This window comes from Geotrypetes seraphini, chromosome 3 (assembly GCF_902459505.1).
Source record: "Geotrypetes seraphini chromosome 3, aGeoSer1.1, whole genome shotgun sequence".
In the NCBI taxonomy this organism is placed as follows: domain Eukaryota; kingdom Metazoa; phylum Chordata; class Amphibia; order Gymnophiona; family Dermophiidae; genus Geotrypetes; species Geotrypetes seraphini.
Window position 1 is genome coordinate 339,581,746 of NC_047086.1, and position 17,575 is coordinate 339,599,320.

Here is a 17,575-nt window from a genome sequence, read left to right on the forward strand (position 1 = left end):
GGCCTTCGGGGGAAGAGTGCCCTGATGTAGAAGGGAGGGAGGGAAGGGGGGTTCAAAGAGACGTGCATATGCTGGACTTTGGAGGGAAGAAATAATGGGTCTAAAAACAGGAGTGGGAGAGAGATGGCTGACAATGGGATTTAGGGAGGGAAGGAACAGAAAGGGAGAGAGTTGGACACAAGGGATGGTGTGGAAGGGGGGATAGAGATACTGGATAGGAGGGTAGTTGGGAAAAGAAAGGGAGAGATGGTGGACCCTGGGGTGGTGGGGAAAGAGGGAGAGATGCTGGATGAAAGGCTAGTTGAGAAAAGGTGGATCTGTGGATGGAGAAGAAAAAAAGGAAAGATGCAAGACTTCCAGGGGAGGGAAGGGAAATGGAAGGGGAGGACATTGATAGAAGATGAATGGTTAGCACGGAGAAAGAAGAAAGGATGCCCTGGCAAGCAAGTTATCAGAAGACAACCAGAGCCAGGGACCAACAAGATTTGAATAATGACCAGACAACAAAGGTAGGAGAAATGATTTTATTTTCAATTTAGTGATCAAAATGTGGCTGTTTTGAGAATTTATATCTGCTGTCTATATTTTGAACTATGGGCCCCTTTTACTAAACCGCAATAGCGGTTTTTAGCGCAGGGAGCCTATGAGCATCGAGAGCAGCGCAGGGCATTCAGCGCAGCTCCTGTGCTAAAAACCGCTGTCGCGGTTTAGTAAAAAGGGAGGGGTATATTTATCTTTTTGTATAGTTGTTACCAAAGTGACATTGTATAAAGTCATCTGCCTTGATCTCTTTGGAAAAAAAACCCAGAATATAAATGATAATTAACATTTTCTCGGCGTACAGTATGCTTTGTGCTTTTTAAAATTTTATTGTTGGCAAATCATTTTGACTTGGTCATTTTAAAAGTAGCTCGCAAGCCCAAAAAGTGTGGGCACCCCTGCTCTAAGGTGTCTGTTGCTCTAAGGACTCCAACACTGAGTCTTCTCCCTCACAGCTTGGATGTTGAGAAGGTAGCAATAGGTTATTGAACTTGCCTGACAGTATGTTTACAGGTATTGCAGAATTTGAGGACAGATTCCACTAGAAGGACTTCCAAATTTAAATGGGAGAGGTTTTCCATCAGATGTGATAGAAGGGCTTTAGATCTATCCAATACAAAAACTACTTGCTATTCTTGGAGAAAACCACGTTACCTGTGGCAAGCATTCTCCATGGGCAGCAAGGTAGAAATCATTGCATATTCTCCCACCTCCCTTCTACTCAGGATAAACACACAAACTGAAGTGGTCTCATATGACAGTGGCAGGCAGGAAGTGCTGTACATGTGGTGTGGACAACTCAAAAACTTTGGGTGTGTTCTAAGTTAGAGCCCAAATGGAAAGCTTCTCCATCTATTATTTTTACCTAAGTTATGAGAACGTCTGTCCTGTTGTTGATGGAGAATACCAGATACTAGTAAGTAATCTGATTCTGCTGTCAGTAATTCATTTTAATATTTGTTTTCTCCATTTCAGGGAGAATTTGTATCCATGGGGGTAATCTCTGATGGCAATTCATACGAGATCCCTAATGATTTGCTTTACTCATTTCCTGTTACCATCAAGGTAATTTTTTTGTTGTTGTTGATTTTCAGTTACTCGAGCCACCCAAAATTTTGTTATGCCTCCACAGCAAAAGTTAAGTTATGTGAATTTGTTGGCTTCAGCTCAAGTATTAAGAGGGCCTATTGTGAGCTAGGGATTGAAGTGGAAGAGTACCATGTTAGAGCTATTGATTGAGTGAGAGCTAGGGTTATTAATTAATTTTTGTTTTTCATAAAAATAGCACACCACTGTGATGCAGATATAGTATTTTAAATAAATTCTAGAGCTCACATACAAAAAATGCATTATTCCAGGACAAGCAGGCAGCATATTCTCACATGTGGGTGACGTCATCCACGGAGCCCGGTTGCGGACAGCTTCGCAAGAAGACTTGCTTGTAGAACTTTAGAAAGTTTGCGACTGCCGCACCACGCATGCGCAAGTGCCTTCCCGCCCAGTGCAGGGCGTGCGTCTCCTCAGTTCTCAGTTTTCCGGAAGCCGAGAAGTCCTATTTCGATGCTCTGTTCTAGACTCAGTTCTACTTCGTGCCTTCTCTCACTGCGGCTCGTGTTATTTTTTTCTTGCACGTTTTATTTTTTAAAAAAAGATTTACTTTGTTTTTTCTTTCAGTCACGACAGGGCCTGCCTTGCGGCCTCAGCCTGCGGGCTTCGACCTAGCTGCGGCTATTTACCCGTTTATGTCCCGGCTGGTCACAGGTTTCAAGAAGTATAGCCGTTGCAAGTGCGCGATCTCCCTCACTGACCCACATCAGTGGTGTATTCAGTGTTTGGGACCTGACCATCGTCCAAGTCGTGTGCCCGCTGTGCTACCCTTCAATCTCGTTCCCACAAACGTCGTCGAGTTCAGGTGGAAAAACTCTTTGGAGGTATGGATCCACTTGCCCCGGTCTCAACCTCGAATCCGTTCAAGCTCACAGGGGTTCCACCTCAGCCTCAACCCTAATCAAGCCATCCTCGTTCGGCAGGTCCTCATCCTCAAGCAAATCTGCTAAGTCTTCTCCTGGCAAGACGCTTGCCTCGCTGCCTCCCTCAGGTCAGGTACCAGCAGTGGTTATCAAGCTGCCCAAGAAGCATGTCTCCAAGTCGAAGAGTCATTCTTCCTCAGACTTTAGCCACACCAAATGTACCAGATCCTCAAGACTTGGTGTCACATTTGGAGGCTATGATCCAGACAATCTTGAATTGCCAATTTGGTAATATGCTTGCCAAACATACTCCTGCCTCGACTCTGCTTCCTGCAGCCTGAGCACTTAGCAGTATCACAAGGAGTCGAGTCCTTGGGAGTGCCTCGAGAGGACTCTACACACTATGCAAGGAGTCGAGTCTTTGCGAGTGTCTCGTCTGGAGCATAAGCACACTACTCAAGGAGCCAAGTCCTTGTCAGTGCTTCAAGATACCTCGACACCAGGCGTTCAATCCCTTTTGGTGTTTCGATCTCCAGCCCTCCTTCCTCGTATAAGGCATCGCCCTTCCCGAGGCATAGGGCAGACTCCTCAACTTTCTTCTCAGCGAGACCTGCCTAGTTCGAGGCACAGTTCTCCGCATCAGTCGAGGCATCCATCGAGGCACAGATCCTCTTCTCGAGACAAGCCTCGTCTCTCCAGGCCTCGAGACTCTTCGAGGCCTCCAACTCTGAAGTCGAGGACACTATCTCCAGATACCGCTGCTTCTTCTCCTGCGAGGGATTCTATCCATTCTCTCAGTAAGTCATCTATACCTGCATATTCAGGCCTCAGGTATCAGTACTCCAGAGAAGCTTCACCATCGTTTTCTACCTTGCGGGACACTTCGGGGTCACCTTCTTCTCCTCGAGGTCATCGTTTCCTTGGAGCAGATATCTTTTTCTTCTTTCTTAACGTCAAATGAGTAAGGAACTCAATATTATTTTAGACTCTGATTCCAAATACTCTCAGGAATATTTAGAAGAAATGGGTATGTCTCATCCTCTTGTGGAGTCTCTCAAATTGCTCATTAATAGACTTCTTTCTCAAACCTTTAAGAGAAATCTTGAGACACCTTATTCCATTCCTGCTGTCCCAAGAAAACTGGAGTCTCGTTACAAGATGGTCCACTGCAAGGGCTTTGAGAAATCTCAGTTATCCCATCAGTACCTTCTTGTGGAGTCTTCTCTGAAAAAAACCAATCCTGCCAAAGTTTATGCCACTGTCCCTCCTGGAAGAGAGGGCAGGACCATGGACAAATTTGGTCGCCGTTTGTATCGAACTTCTCTCATGGCAACTAGAGGTTTGTTTTCATTTCTTATTTCAAGCATTTGGTTGACATACTGCTTGAATATTTCAAATATATTCCTTAACACTGTCTTCCAGGGTTTCAGCAGACAATCGCCACTCTGACTCAACTCTGCATTCATCTCCTTCAATCTTCCTATGATGCATTTGAACTTTCCTCGAGGGTCACTGCCTTTTCAGTGGTGATGCGCAGGTTTGCCTGGCTCCGCACTATAGACGACCCTAATCTTAAAGATCTTCTGGCCAACATTCCTTGTCAAGACAATGAATTGTTTGATGACTCTATTGAGGCAGCTACCAAACGATTGTCTGAACATGAGAAATCGTTTGCTTCCATCACTCATCCTAAGCCTAAGCCTTCTATCTCTAAAGGCTTCAGACCTCTTCCATCTTACCAGAGGCATTTTCCACAAAGAGCAGCTCCTTATACAAGAGCGCCTCCTAAGAAACAACCACAACAACAGATGCAGCAGAAACCTCAGACTCCTGCTGTGCCCAAGACATCTCAGCCTTTTTGACCATCTAATACAGAGCATAACCTCCATTGTCCTGTCTCTGTCCTCTCCCCTTCCCATTGGCGGTCATCTCCATCATTTTTACCACCGCTGGGAGATCATTACCTCATATCTCTGGGTGCTGCCATCATCAGGGAAAGATACTCTCTTCATTTCATTCAGGTTCCTCCAGATCTGCCTCCAAAAGAGTATCCTTCCAATCCATCCCAGACCTCCTTTCTTCTTCAGGAAGCTCAAGCTCTGCTTCGTCTCCATGCCATCGAGGAAGTTCCCTTGGAACAGCAGAGCAGGGGTTTTTACTCCCGTTACTTCCTAGTTCCGAAGAAGACAGGCTATCTGCAACCCATTTTGGATCCCATTATGGTTAGCTTGGAGGTCCCACATGTGAGATTAGGCTGCCTGCTAGTCCTGGGATAAAGCACAGTTACTTACCATAACAGGTATTATCCAGGGACAGCAGCCAGCTATTCTCACAACCCACCCACCTCCCCTGATTGGCTTCTCTGCTAGTTATCTGAACTGAGGAGATGCATGCCCTGCACTGGACGGGAAGGCACTCGCGCATGCACAGTGCGGCAATCGTGAATTTCTTCTAAAGTTCTACAAGCAAGTCTGCTTGCAAAGCTGTCCGCATCCGGGCTCCATGGATGACGTCGCCCACGTGTGAGAATATCTGCCTGCTGTCCCTGGATAATACCTGTTACGGTAAGTAACTGCTTTTCCACCCATCCTCAAACTTCCTCACCCCCCTCTATAACTCTTCAGCATTTTTACTTTGATGCCTAATATCTGTTAATTTCTCCATTCTACCTATAAACTTGTGGAATCAAGAAACAGCATGTGATTCTCTTCTCAAAAATTATTAGCAGCTGTTTTAGGTTATGTGTTTTTTAAATGCTTATATATCTTAAATCTTTAAATGCTTATATATCTTGTAAATCGCTTAGTAAATTATGGATAGGCGATTCATCAAATTAATAAAATAAACATAAACATCTCTGAGCCCTCAACAAATTTCTTGTAAGAGAGAAATTTTGGATGCTGTCTCTGGCATCTTTGTACCCCCTTCTAGATCAGAACGATTGATTATGTTCTCTAGATCTCAAAGAGGCTTATACTCAACATTCCCATTTATCCAGCCTCTCGACAATTTCTCAGATTTCGGGTGGGGAATCTGCATTTTCAGTACAGAGTGCTACCTTTTGGTCCAGCTTCATTTCCAAGAATGTTCACCAAGTGCCTAGTGATAGTAGCAGCAGCTCTGTGGGACCATGGGCTCCAGGTGTTCCCGTACCTGGATGACTGGCTCATCAAGGATTCAACATCTCAAAGGGGTTATTGTAGCGACCCAGTGGATTACATGGTTCCTACAAAGCTTGGGGTTCGAAATCAACTTTCCCAAGTCCCAGCTACAGCCCTCTCAGACTTTGCAGTTGATCGGAGCTGTTCTGGACACTGTCCGACTCGGAGCATTCCTTTCTCAACAACGTCAGGCTGCTCTCATTCTTCTCTGCCACAAAGTGTCTTCCTTGACTACAATTTCAGCAAGACACATGATGGTTCTCCTAGGTCACATGTCTTCTACAGGTCACGTGACTCCTTTTGCCAGACTTCACCTCATAATTGCTCAGCGGACTGTGGCATCTCAGTGGGCACAGGCTTGCGACCCACTCTCAACACATGAGTGACTCCTTCATTGAGACAGTCTCTCCACTGGTGGATGCTCTCTTCCAATCTCTCCAGAGGTTTACTGTTTAAACGCCCCCTCATCAGAAGGTCCTCACGACAGATTCTTCAACCTACGCTTGGGGGAATCATCTCGATGGTCTCCATACTCAAGGCCATTGGTCCAGCATGGATCATCAGTGTCACATCAATCTGTTGGAACTCAGAGCGATTTTCAGTGCTCTCAAAGCTTTTCAGCATCTTCTTCACAACCAGGTAGTCCTCATTCGGACAGACAACCAAGTCGACATGTACTACGTCAACAAGCAGGGAGGAACAGGATCTCTCCCTCTTTGCCAGGAAGCTCTACAGGTGTGGGATTGGGCAGTCCTTCACAACACCTTCCTCAAAGCTGTCTACATTCAAGGAGAGAAAAACTATCTGGCGGACAAATTGAGTCATCTTCTACAACCTCACTAATGGACACTCGATTCCTTGCCTCTTCATCACATTTTTTTCTCAATGGGGGACTCCTCAGATAGATCTCTTCGTGTCTTCCCACAACAACAAACCACCTCAGTTTGGCTCCAGGATATACTCTCCTCACTGACTGGAGGCAGATGCTTTTCTACTGGAATGGATGAATCAGTTTCTCTGTGTTCCCTCCATTCCCTCTCATTCTCAAGATACTTGTCAAACTCAAACAGGAACATGCCACCATGATTGATAGCTCCTCTGTGGCCCAGGCAACTGTGGTTCTCCCTTCTACTTCAACTCAGCAGCAGGGAGCCACTGCTTTAACAGTTTTTCCCCTCGGGGCTCTGCTTCGGTCTGGCGGGGGAAGGAAGTACTGTTCCGCCTTAGCTGGGCAGATAACACCCTAGCACTGGCGGCATCTCATCTATTACAAAAAGGAAAAAATTAAAAGTTTTGCGCATGCATGGAATGAACACCGGCAAAGCAGCAGGCACTTTGATTCCTTCCCCTCAGGGCCCTGCTTTGGATCCAATGGGGGAGGGCAGTATACATCCGCCAAGGCTGACAAAAGTTTCAGCACCGGCACGGCAGCAGAAGATTCCTTTGGCTCCCTCCCCTCAGGGCAATGATTCAGTCCGGCAGGGGAGGGAAGTGCCATTCACCAGACCAGACCTCAACTGGCTGCACCCCAGCATTGGCGGCAATCGATATGAGGCAGCTCCTGGATCTCCCAGGTAAGTGTTGGGACCGTGGGTGCTTTCAGCAGCTAATAGGAAAGCCGCGTTGGGGCGGTGGTTCCCGTGCAGGGACTCTGCAGGCCACACTGTTGAGAAGATTTTATTGGGCCACATTCTTCTTCTTCACTTATTCCCTCCTCTTGGGGCCCTATTTTGACTCCACAAGGAGAGGGAAACCTATCGCTGCCATCACAGCAAGTAAAAAAGGGAAATCTATATATTATTAATACTTATGTGTTAATTATTAACTAAGTACCCAGACCTACCCTGAATTGCTTTTTTATTTTCGGTAGCGGCATATTAGACATGGAGTTCTAGTTCTCTCCTCTGTCTCTCTGTCTCATCTGTCTCTCATTTTTATCTCATTGGGGAGATGCCACTGAAGAAGCTGGTGGGTTCTAATACTAATAATAATTATTTACAAGTCGTGATGGAGCAGGATATATCTCCAGTTTCAGAACTTCATTGCTAAAGATATATTAAGGGCACATTAAGGATAACAGCTACTTCTGCACAACATACTATGTTGAACAATACTACAGCTGAAAACATAAGTTTCACCAGACTTCATACCAGCACGTACTCTTATAAGCTTCTGAGAAACTGCTAAGCTTAACCTCATACCAGCTGGTTCTGAGCTCCATATTTAGGAGCATTGGCACTGCCCTATCTCCATGATGATTAGCTGGTAAACTATTTTAGTAACAGAGCCAATTCTAAACAGTTTTTCTACACTGCCTATCTAATCTGATATTCTAAGAACATCCAGTGCTAAAAAAAAGAAGAAGAATTTGCTTGCGGAACCTTCAGGATGCTCCGCTATTTCCTTTAGAAGACCATTCCTCTCTTTACCAGCAGAACAACCATTTCTTACATTCCAATCTCCGCAGTCAGTTAAACATACTGGCAAGTCCTCTCAGTTTACATGGGTACATTTATTCCATCTGGGTGCAAATTCACCAATGGTTTTTCCTCTTCATTGTCCACTTGACTTCATTCTCTTATGCCTTCTGCATCTCTCAGATACTGGTCTCTAATCACACTCATTTTATGAACAGTCGTAACACCTTCAGTCTCCAATAAGAGACCCTCCTCCAGGGTGGGACCTACCGTTAGGGGGTAGATCTTTTAGTCCAATTCCTGTCTAAACCATTGGATTCTGCTTCCATTATGTTCTTTTCTGGGACATTAAGTTTTGTCTCACTTATTTCAACTTCACTTGAGGATGTAGTGAACTTCAAGCATGCCTTACTTATTCTATTTATCTCGCACATTTTTTCCTACTAGTGTGTTTGGTTTTTTTCCAAACTCATCCCAGATTCTTTCCTACACTTGGTACGGATTTTCATCCAATCTATTACTTAATCAGCGTCGTTTCTTCCTTTGCATTCCTCTCCAGCAGACCAAGGTCTCCATGCTGTCCACTGCAGAGGAGCATTATGTTTTTACCTCTAGGCAACTACTCAGTTCGCCAACCATATCAGCTCTTCGTATCTTCTAAATCAGCTACTGAGGAACACAAGAAAACAAAAAACAATAAAATGCAATATGATAGAACATAGAAACTCTCTCTCCTCTCCGATAGCACATTGTATTCATTCATGCTACCCCAGAGCACACCTGATCCCTCCTGTGTCAATTGTGGATTATAAAGAGCGACCTACAGCTTCTGCATGACAAATTTTCTTCTTAATTCCTATTCAGGATGTTTCTGAAGCTGCATTTTGGTGCACAGTGCATCCATTTTTGCTGTGCACAAGCTCACATTCAACCCCTTGGCGGGGCATCAACTACGAGCTATAGTGGCTCCAATAACCAATTTGAAATCCGCCCCAATCTAGGGTATTTCCAAACCAGCAACTTAGTCTTCTGTGCATACTTTTACAATGCAGTGCTGCTTGGATCGCATTTTAGCTCCAGATATTCGCTTTTGACAATCAGTTTTATATAAATCTCTTTGAATTATAGACTGTTTTCCATCTCCCGTATGCTTTTTCAGCTTGGGACTCACCATCAAGTGGGGCTGCATATCCCCTGTCTGTCTCCGGAGAAAGCAAAGTTGCTTAGAACATAAGAAGCGCCATCTCCGGATCAGACCTTCGGTCCATCAAGTCCGGCGATCCGCACACGCGGAGGCCCTGCCAGGTGTACACCTGGCGTAATTTTTAGTCACCCATATCCTTCTATGCCTCTCGTAAGTAGATGTGCATCTAGTTTGCTTTTGAATCCTAGGATGGTCGATTCCGCAATAACCTCCTCTGGGAGAGTATTCCAGGTGTCAACCACTCTCTTCGTGAAGCAGAACTTCCTGATATTTGTCCTGAACTTGTCCCCCCCTTAGCTTCATTCTGTGTCCTCTTGTCCATGTCAAATTGGACAATGTAAATAATTTTTCTGCTCTATTTTGTCGATTCCTTTCAGTATTTTGAAGGTCTCGATCATATCCCCTTAGTCTCCTTTTCTCAAGGGAGAACAATCCCAGTCTCTTTTCTCAAGGGAGAACAATCCCAGTCTCTTAAGTCGATACTCGTATTCCAGTTTCTCCATACCATTTACTAGTTTCGTTGCTCGTCTCTGCACCCTCTCCAGCAGTTTTATATCTTTCTTTAGGTTGGGAGACCAATGTTGGACGCAGTATTCCAAGTGGGGTCTGACCATTGCTCTATAAAGCGGCATTATGACTCTCTCCGATCTACTTATGATTCCATTCTTCATCAAACCCAACATCCTATTTGCTTTCTTTGCCACCGCCGCACATTGTGCCGGCGGTGTCAGGGTCCTATCTATCAGTACACCCAGGTCCTTTTCTAGTTCACTCTTAGCCAGAGTTGCACCTGACATTCTGTACTCGTATTCCTTATTTTTCTGCCTAAATGCATTTTGTAATCCGCCTTGAACTGCAAGGTATAGGCGGAATAGAAATCCGTAATGTAATGTAATGTAATTACTTTGCATTTCTCCACATTAAACTTCATCTGCCATTTCTCCGCCCATTTCTCTAAATGACACAAGTCACTCTGGAGTTCCTTGCTATCCTTCTGCGATCTGATCTTCCGGCATTACTTTGTCGTCTGCAAACTTGATGTAACAGGTATTCTCCGTAGACAGCAGGGGAATACAGCCACACTTGCCCACCCTCCATCCCCTCGTCTCCTCTTCTATTTCTAGGAACAAAACTGACAGAGGGGAGGGGCTTGAGTAATAGGGCAATCCTGCACATGCTCAGTAAGCTCAAAAGCTTACTATAGCTAGGGGAGAGTACCAATGTCATTAGGCTCAGTCAGAGACTTCACCATCAAGTTTGACTGCATTCCCCTGCTATCAGGCATTCCCCTGTTACAGGTAAGCAACTTTGCTTTCTCGGCCTGCTATGCTAATCATTAGGCGCCTTTGTGGCACAGATAATGTAACAGGGCACCCCTTGCATAAATAGATTAAATAGCAATGAAAAGGGACAGGATCCCTGGCACTCCACATTTTGGTTTAAGCATATAATTCACCAAATAATATTTACATGGAAATTTTAAGTAAAATGTGACTCCCAGAGCCAACACCCTTGATTTCAAGTTTAGAAATGTTTTCCTTCCGAATTGTGTTGCTTGGGCCACATCGGGGAAATACTCATACATAATCTCCACAAAACTTTGCTAGCTTATTTTGAAAATAAGCTTTCATAATTAAGGATTTGTCTAACTCTCTTGCAGAAGTCACTAATAGGTTAGACCTAGTTTGGATTATATCCTGTGAATCTTCAAGGAAACCAGTTAAATCAAATTCTATCTGTTCCAACTGGTCTACACCTAATTCTGCCAGAACTTTCTTTTTCTGTGGAATATAATATAGGTTCGTTAAGGGCAAAGTATCTGCTTCTGTCAGCCCCAAAACTTCTTTAAAATATTTCTGAATCAAAATTTCTGGGGTCAACAAATGAGTTTTTGGAAAGTTGACTAGACATAGATTTTTTTGCCCATAAAATATTTTCCATTTTCTCAAATCTGGTATAAGTAATATGTGAATCTTTAAGGACTGAAGACTTTAAGGCTTGTAATGTTGATATCTGGAACTCTGTTGTCAGTTCTTTTCTCAATAATTTTCCAGTTTGAATCAATATTTTCCAGCTTATTAACTACTTCCTTTGAAAATTTTACATTTTGTGTTACCACTGACATTAATAACCCCTCTACTCTGATATTAATTAACCACAAGTCTTTAAGGGAAACTTCCTGTAGCTCATTCCAGGTTCCTGAAGCAACTGAAGGCCTTAGGTATCTCCTCATAAATTAATGAGGAAGATACCAATTGCTCCAAAGAAACCACAGGATGGGAATTGGAACCATTCTAGGGATCCAAACCAACAATTGTTAGGTGGAGGAGGAGTTCTTTCTAGGGGGCTGAGCAATGCCCCCGATAGTGAGTCAGTGCCCCGAGTACTTCCAGTAACATTGGTAGACACGAGGTATCTGTCTATGGGGCCAGCCATTACTGGTGTTGATACTTTCGCCTTCCCTTTTCTTTTCCCCATTAGATTTTAAATAATAATTTCCATACATACAGTTCTGGCAGTCCCTTGTGTCTCCAAGGGGCTCCCAAGGGGCTTGGCGTGCCCCTTAGGGCATGCCCCTTTGGCCACACCATGTAGCCGCGTGCCACAGTCGTGGTGTCCTTTTCACTGTCGAGTGCAGGATCCAGCTGATGGCAGGGCTTCTGTCTCAGCAGGTGCCTGCCAAGATTCAGCACCCGAAGTAACCAGCTCTAGTTGTTATACAGAGCACAGCTATCGGGAACAGAAAACAGTCCCCTGAACACTGCACCTCAAAATCAGGTGAAATTTAAGGAATGTGAATATGTATTCTGGGATTCTATGCAGTTGGAACAGTTTTTTTTTACAGCTTCGTGAAACTAATAATTAGTTCCCATCTGAATTGATTATAAAATGGAGTTTAGTAGTATTTTGCACTATAAAAGTAGATCTTAAAAATTAGAAACTCTCGTCTTCTCTTCTGCGTTTCTCTCGAAATGTCAGGAAAAATCTGTATTTTGAACCCCAGGAAGTCCTTTGATCTACACTTCTCCCTCCGGATTCGCGGGGGATAGGGGCAGAGCCGGACTGCGAATGGTGAAAAACCGCAAATATCTGGCTCTGACCCACCCCCGCCTCCCTCCCGCCTTCCTGGCCTTACCTGGTGGTTTAGCGGGCTTTCGGGGCAGGAGCAATCTTCCTACGCTCCTGCCCCGTGCAGATCGCCATTAGGAAATGGCTGCTGTGAGTTCCCATAGTCTCTCGACTACGGGTCCTCCCAGCTAGCAGATAGTGACGTCCATCTTGGATTCTTTTGAAACCAGGGGTAACCCAATTAGGGAGTGTTTTTCTTTTTACGTTATCCCTGCAAGTGTATTATTAGATACCGCTCTTTAAAATATGTCTTTGTAGACCCTTCCCATCTAGTTAATTTTCTCTCTCTAAAACGCTTGGAGAATGAAGGTGTAACAGCTCCTGTATAATTAAATATGCCTTTTGTTTCAGCAGCAGATATACATATCTTTATTATATTATGACTTAGTAATTACTCTTTTCTTACTTCTTGGATCACTTATGAGGACTTGAGTGTATTAAGAAATGTTTTTCTTATTTTGATGATTTTTGTCTAAAAATCTTAGATTACACTTTCTGTACAAGATGTTTAAGCTTGGAAAATAATTTTGAAAATCTAATAAAGAAATAATAAATAAATTAGATCTTAGATTAGATCATGATTATATTTTATTGTATTTTTAAGTTAATTTCAGGAATATTCTCACATTATGGGACTAGAAGAAGTAAAAAGGGTAATGTTGTAAAGATCCTTCAGTCTGTAAAAAATTTGGTTTTTCTTTGTCTCTTTTCTTATTATTTGTACAAAATGATAATGTTTAAAATTGATAGATAAATTAAAAAAAAAAATTCACCAAATAACAGATGCAGAGTGATCTAACAGGAAGAGAGTTGCAATAAATTTTCTATTCCAAATGAGCCAGTGTCTGCCAAGTGAAACAGTGAAAAGTAAATACAAAATCCTAGCAGTATTGCCCTCAAAATCCATACAAATAAACTTTAAGACCAAGGTCTCTCATAATAAAATTTTATAGGCAAACTTCCTTTGTGCATGAAGTTCTTTGCTTTTGAAAACAGTTTGTTTCACTTTATATAAGTGTACAGGTGAAAAGGTGACATATTACTTTTAATGTAGTGTGTTACTTTATTTTGTTTTGTTGTGATCTGTTTTGGTGCAATTAACTTTGCAAAAGACAGAATATAAAGTGAAATAATACATCAAATTACTGGCATTTTTCTTAAAATGTGTCCATTTTTACCCTTGAACAGGTTCTTGTTTTATTATTGCCAGTTTATTATTAAACTGTTCTGAAATAAGGTGTTAACTACTATTTGATTTATATACCTCAAAGTTTTCCAAGCTTCTTGGGTTGCACCACGTTATCTGTTATGCTTGTTTTTTGCCCTGTCTAAGACACTAGAAGATGCCCAGGATAAGCGAGGTGGATTCCAGGGATCCCAAATCACCAGGCTTTTTTGGAGGGGAGGGGGGTGTTTGGTTTTGTTATATATTTTACTCTCAACCAGTCTTTAAATTTAACGAAATAGAGCGGAAAAGATTTCCTCCTGCATTTTGTGCATGAACAGTAGTCACAGGCATTGCATTATGGAAGTTTGTAACACATTCTGTTAATTTCAAACAGAATAAAATACCGACGATTGTAGAAGGTCTCTCAATTGATGACTTTTCTCATGAGAAGATGAATTTATCAGCCAAGGAACTGATAGAAGAAAAGACATCTGCATCTGAGTTTCTCACTGCTGCGTGACTAGAAGATGAACCAGATACAAATATGTATTTAAATATTGAAAAAGTTAAATGTTCACTTTAAGTCTAGTATCATGTGATCTTTCTATAGGAGATGATAATCAAATTAAAAGTAAAGAGGCATGTTTAAATGTCACATACTGTTTATTGCTGTAACATTATCATGCAGTATTGCCAAGTTCTTGTAGACATTAATAAAAAAGCAAAACTCTAAGTGTTCCAAACTACAGATTTGGTGTGGGTGTACGTTTGTGTCTCTCTCTTTATAATCTGTACTGTAAGAGTGGATATCATAAATCCCCCTCAAAACAGCAGGTAATTTACTGAGCAGAGAGATGTTAATGTCTACAGCTAATAGGACCTGCAATAGAATGATTTTATTGTTGCAGACTTTCCAGTTGATTCTCAAAATGTGTTTATTCTATTTTACAGTGATGGCATTTATACTTTCTGAAATAGATGGATTCAGTGGCATACCTAAGATTGAATTGGGCCTCTGTTAATGTCATCTTTCCCAAGGTAGTGAGAACCAGTAGGGGGAACCTGTTCAGAGCTCCAGTAACCAAACTCTGCAAAGCACAACATATTCCAAAACTATATAATAATGCTCTAAAGTTGCCACAATCTGACTTTTAAAAGCCATTATCTTAGCATACCAGTATACTTCCTGCTAGAAAAACAGAACAAGTCAGATTGGTACTGATGCCTACACAGAAACATCAGTATCAAACAGAATGCCTCACTTCTATCACTCTGACTGGAATAAGCAGCCACTAACTATAAGTAGGAACTCCAAGTCTGAATGTAATGCAATGCTGGAGAAAAAGAATAGTACCAACTCCCAGGAGTCAGAGCAACAACCTTACCTGTGAAAAAGCAGCACTGTAAGATATTATGCCATGCCCTAAAACACCACCTAGTGAGAAAATGGAACAAATGGGACTACTAGTTGCATGGGGACAGAAATCAAGCCTGTCCCCGTTGTAATCAAATCCATCCCTGCCTGTCCCTGCAAGGAATTGAATCAGTCCCCGCCCGCCCCTATAAACTTCAGAAGTAGTTATTTCATTTAATTATGCTACTGAATTAAAGGCTCTGGTAGAGACCCATTTACAAATAAGCAAAGACACTTTTTATTAATTTGGAAATATTAATTGGAAAGAATGCATACTTTGTAAACAGATCTTTGTCAGAGCCTCTAATGTAATTACAAAATATAAATACTCCAGCTGATGAAGACCCCCAACCTATGTTGGTTGAGGACTTCCTCTGAAGGTGGCCAGGGCTCCCTTTTGCCAAGCTTGGCAGGCAGCAGTAGCATCCCTAAGCCACTGAGATGCTGGCACCTCAGTGGCTCAGGGATGCTGCCAGCGACTGCCGTGCTTGGTGGAGAGGAGTTCTGGTCATCTTTGGAGGAAGTCTTCAACTGGCAGTACTTGGGGATCCCCACTAGCCACAGCATGGGTCAGCAAGTATTTCAGAACTGGAGAAATAAAACCAGAAATGCATTTCCTTTTCTTTTGAACATAATACAAAGACATCTGCTCTATACATTTCCAAAAGTTAACATATTTCAGTCAATAAATTCATTTTTTACCTTTGTTGCCTGGAGATTTATTTTTTCCATCAAGTTGGTCCTAGTTTCTCTTTTTTCCTGTTTCCCATCTTCTGCAAATTCTTCTGTTATTGTCCATTGGTTCCTCCTACCGTGGTCTAGCATTTCTCCCTCTCTCTTCCCTTTCTCCTGTTGTACAGCATCCTCAGTCTCTTCTGTCCTGGATTAATCTCCCTCTTTTTCCCTTCCCCACTCCTGAACAACATTTCTTCCTCCTCCACTTCCATGTTCAAAATATCTCTATCTCTCTGAATTTGTGCCCCCCTCCCTCCTTCTAGCTTTCAAATCTTCTCTATCCCAAGTTCATACCCCTCTCTTGTCCTTTGCTCCAATGAGTGTGTTTTATGGCCCAAATATTTCAGTGACCCCCTCCTGCAAGACTACCGGAGCCATCCCGGTCAGCCACCGGGCCTTCCTGCCTTCCAGCTGCACTTCTTTGCAGGGCCATGGGCCCTGCACATGGCTGACTTTGAAGCCTCTCTGACGTTAGCCCTGCTGTCAGAGGGCAGGCTTCTAGGTCAGCTACTGACAGCGTTCTTGGAGCACTGCATGCTGCTTTGTCAAGGGGCAAATGTGGCTGGAGAAGGAGGCACACGGGTATTGGAGCCCCTCGAGGTGCCTCCAACCCTATGGGAACACCGCTAGATGCCTGCCATCCCCATTCTCATGCAGCTCTGTGCTACAGATCTCTACATAGGCACTGCATGTTAGTAGAATAAAACACTTTGGTCACATGTGCAAAAGTCAGGTACCTCCAAAGCATATTGGAACAAGAGACCACAGATCAGTAATAGGGATATGAAGGCAAAAAAACAACTGGAAACCCGAAGTCAGATGCTGCATGTACATCAAAAGAATGTCTTATCGTGTCCCTCTTCCTCTTGTCGTCTTCTGTGTGCAATGATGAGAAATTTGATCCAGTTTACCTTAATTAATGTTTCTAATAAAATATCCACCTTAAAACAAACCTCAAACTTATGACCACTTGCTTACTTGATTGCAGATCAATTAAAGGTAAATCAGCAGCTATTCATGATATTAACTTCTAATTCACTTGTGCTAGCATTAATAGAAACATGGCTGAAAAATGAAGGAGAACCTATTCTAGCACAATGTTTGCCCCCAAAGTTCTCTGCTTTCTCCACCTCTCTGCTTACAGGGGGGGGGGGGTTACACAGAAACATGATGGTAGATAAAGGCCAACCAGTTCTGCCCATCCTTGTCTCCATCTCTCCCTATGAGATCGTGCGTACCTGTCCCATGCCTTCTTGAACTCAGACACAGTCTGTCTCCACCACTTCTACTGAGAAACTGTTCCACACAGTTACCACCCTTTATTTACTTAAAAATTTCTAACCTGCTTAAACCTAAGCAGTTTACAAAATACAAACATAATCATTAAATGTTCTTCCACACTCTATCATACTGTTTGTCATCTTTGTCCTACTATCCTATATGCCAGTGGTTCCCAACCCTGTCCTGGAGGACCACCAAACCAATCGGGTTTTCAGGCTAGCCCTAATGAATATGCATGGAGCAGATTTGCATGCCTATCACTTCCATGATATGCAAATCTCTCTCATGCATATTCATTAGGGCTAGCCTGAAAACCCGATTGGCCTGGTGGTCCTCCAGGACAGGGTTGGGAACCACTGCTATATGCCATATATACTATACTGTGTTTGTGCCAAAATATGTCTGCCATGCTACAATCTCTCATGCCATGTTGGCCACACAATGTTTGCCACTCCATGTCTTCCATGCTATGTTGTGCCATGCATGCTTACCTCAGCATTTTTGCCAAATCATGACATATTATGTTAATCATGCTTTGTAATACTATGTTTGCTTT

General features: G+C 42.9%; 1 protein-coding gene across 1 annotated transcript in view; it reads left to right on the forward strand.

Moving 5' to 3' along the window:
• The window catches only part of MDH1 (malate dehydrogenase 1), an 82,566-nt gene extending 68,229 nt beyond the window's left edge, over positions 1 to 14,337 (forward strand). Inside the window, exons 8-9 of the mRNA XM_033936044.1 lie at positions 1,516 to 1,605; positions 13,984 to 14,337. Coding sequence (XP_033791935.1) covers positions 1,516 to 1,605; positions 13,984 to 14,109 — 216 coding nt within the window. The 3' untranslated portion in view covers positions 14,110 to 14,337. The remainder of the gene's footprint in view (positions 1 to 1,515; positions 1,606 to 13,983) is intronic.
• The last annotated feature ends 3,238 nt before the right edge of the window (positions 14,338 to 17,575 follow it).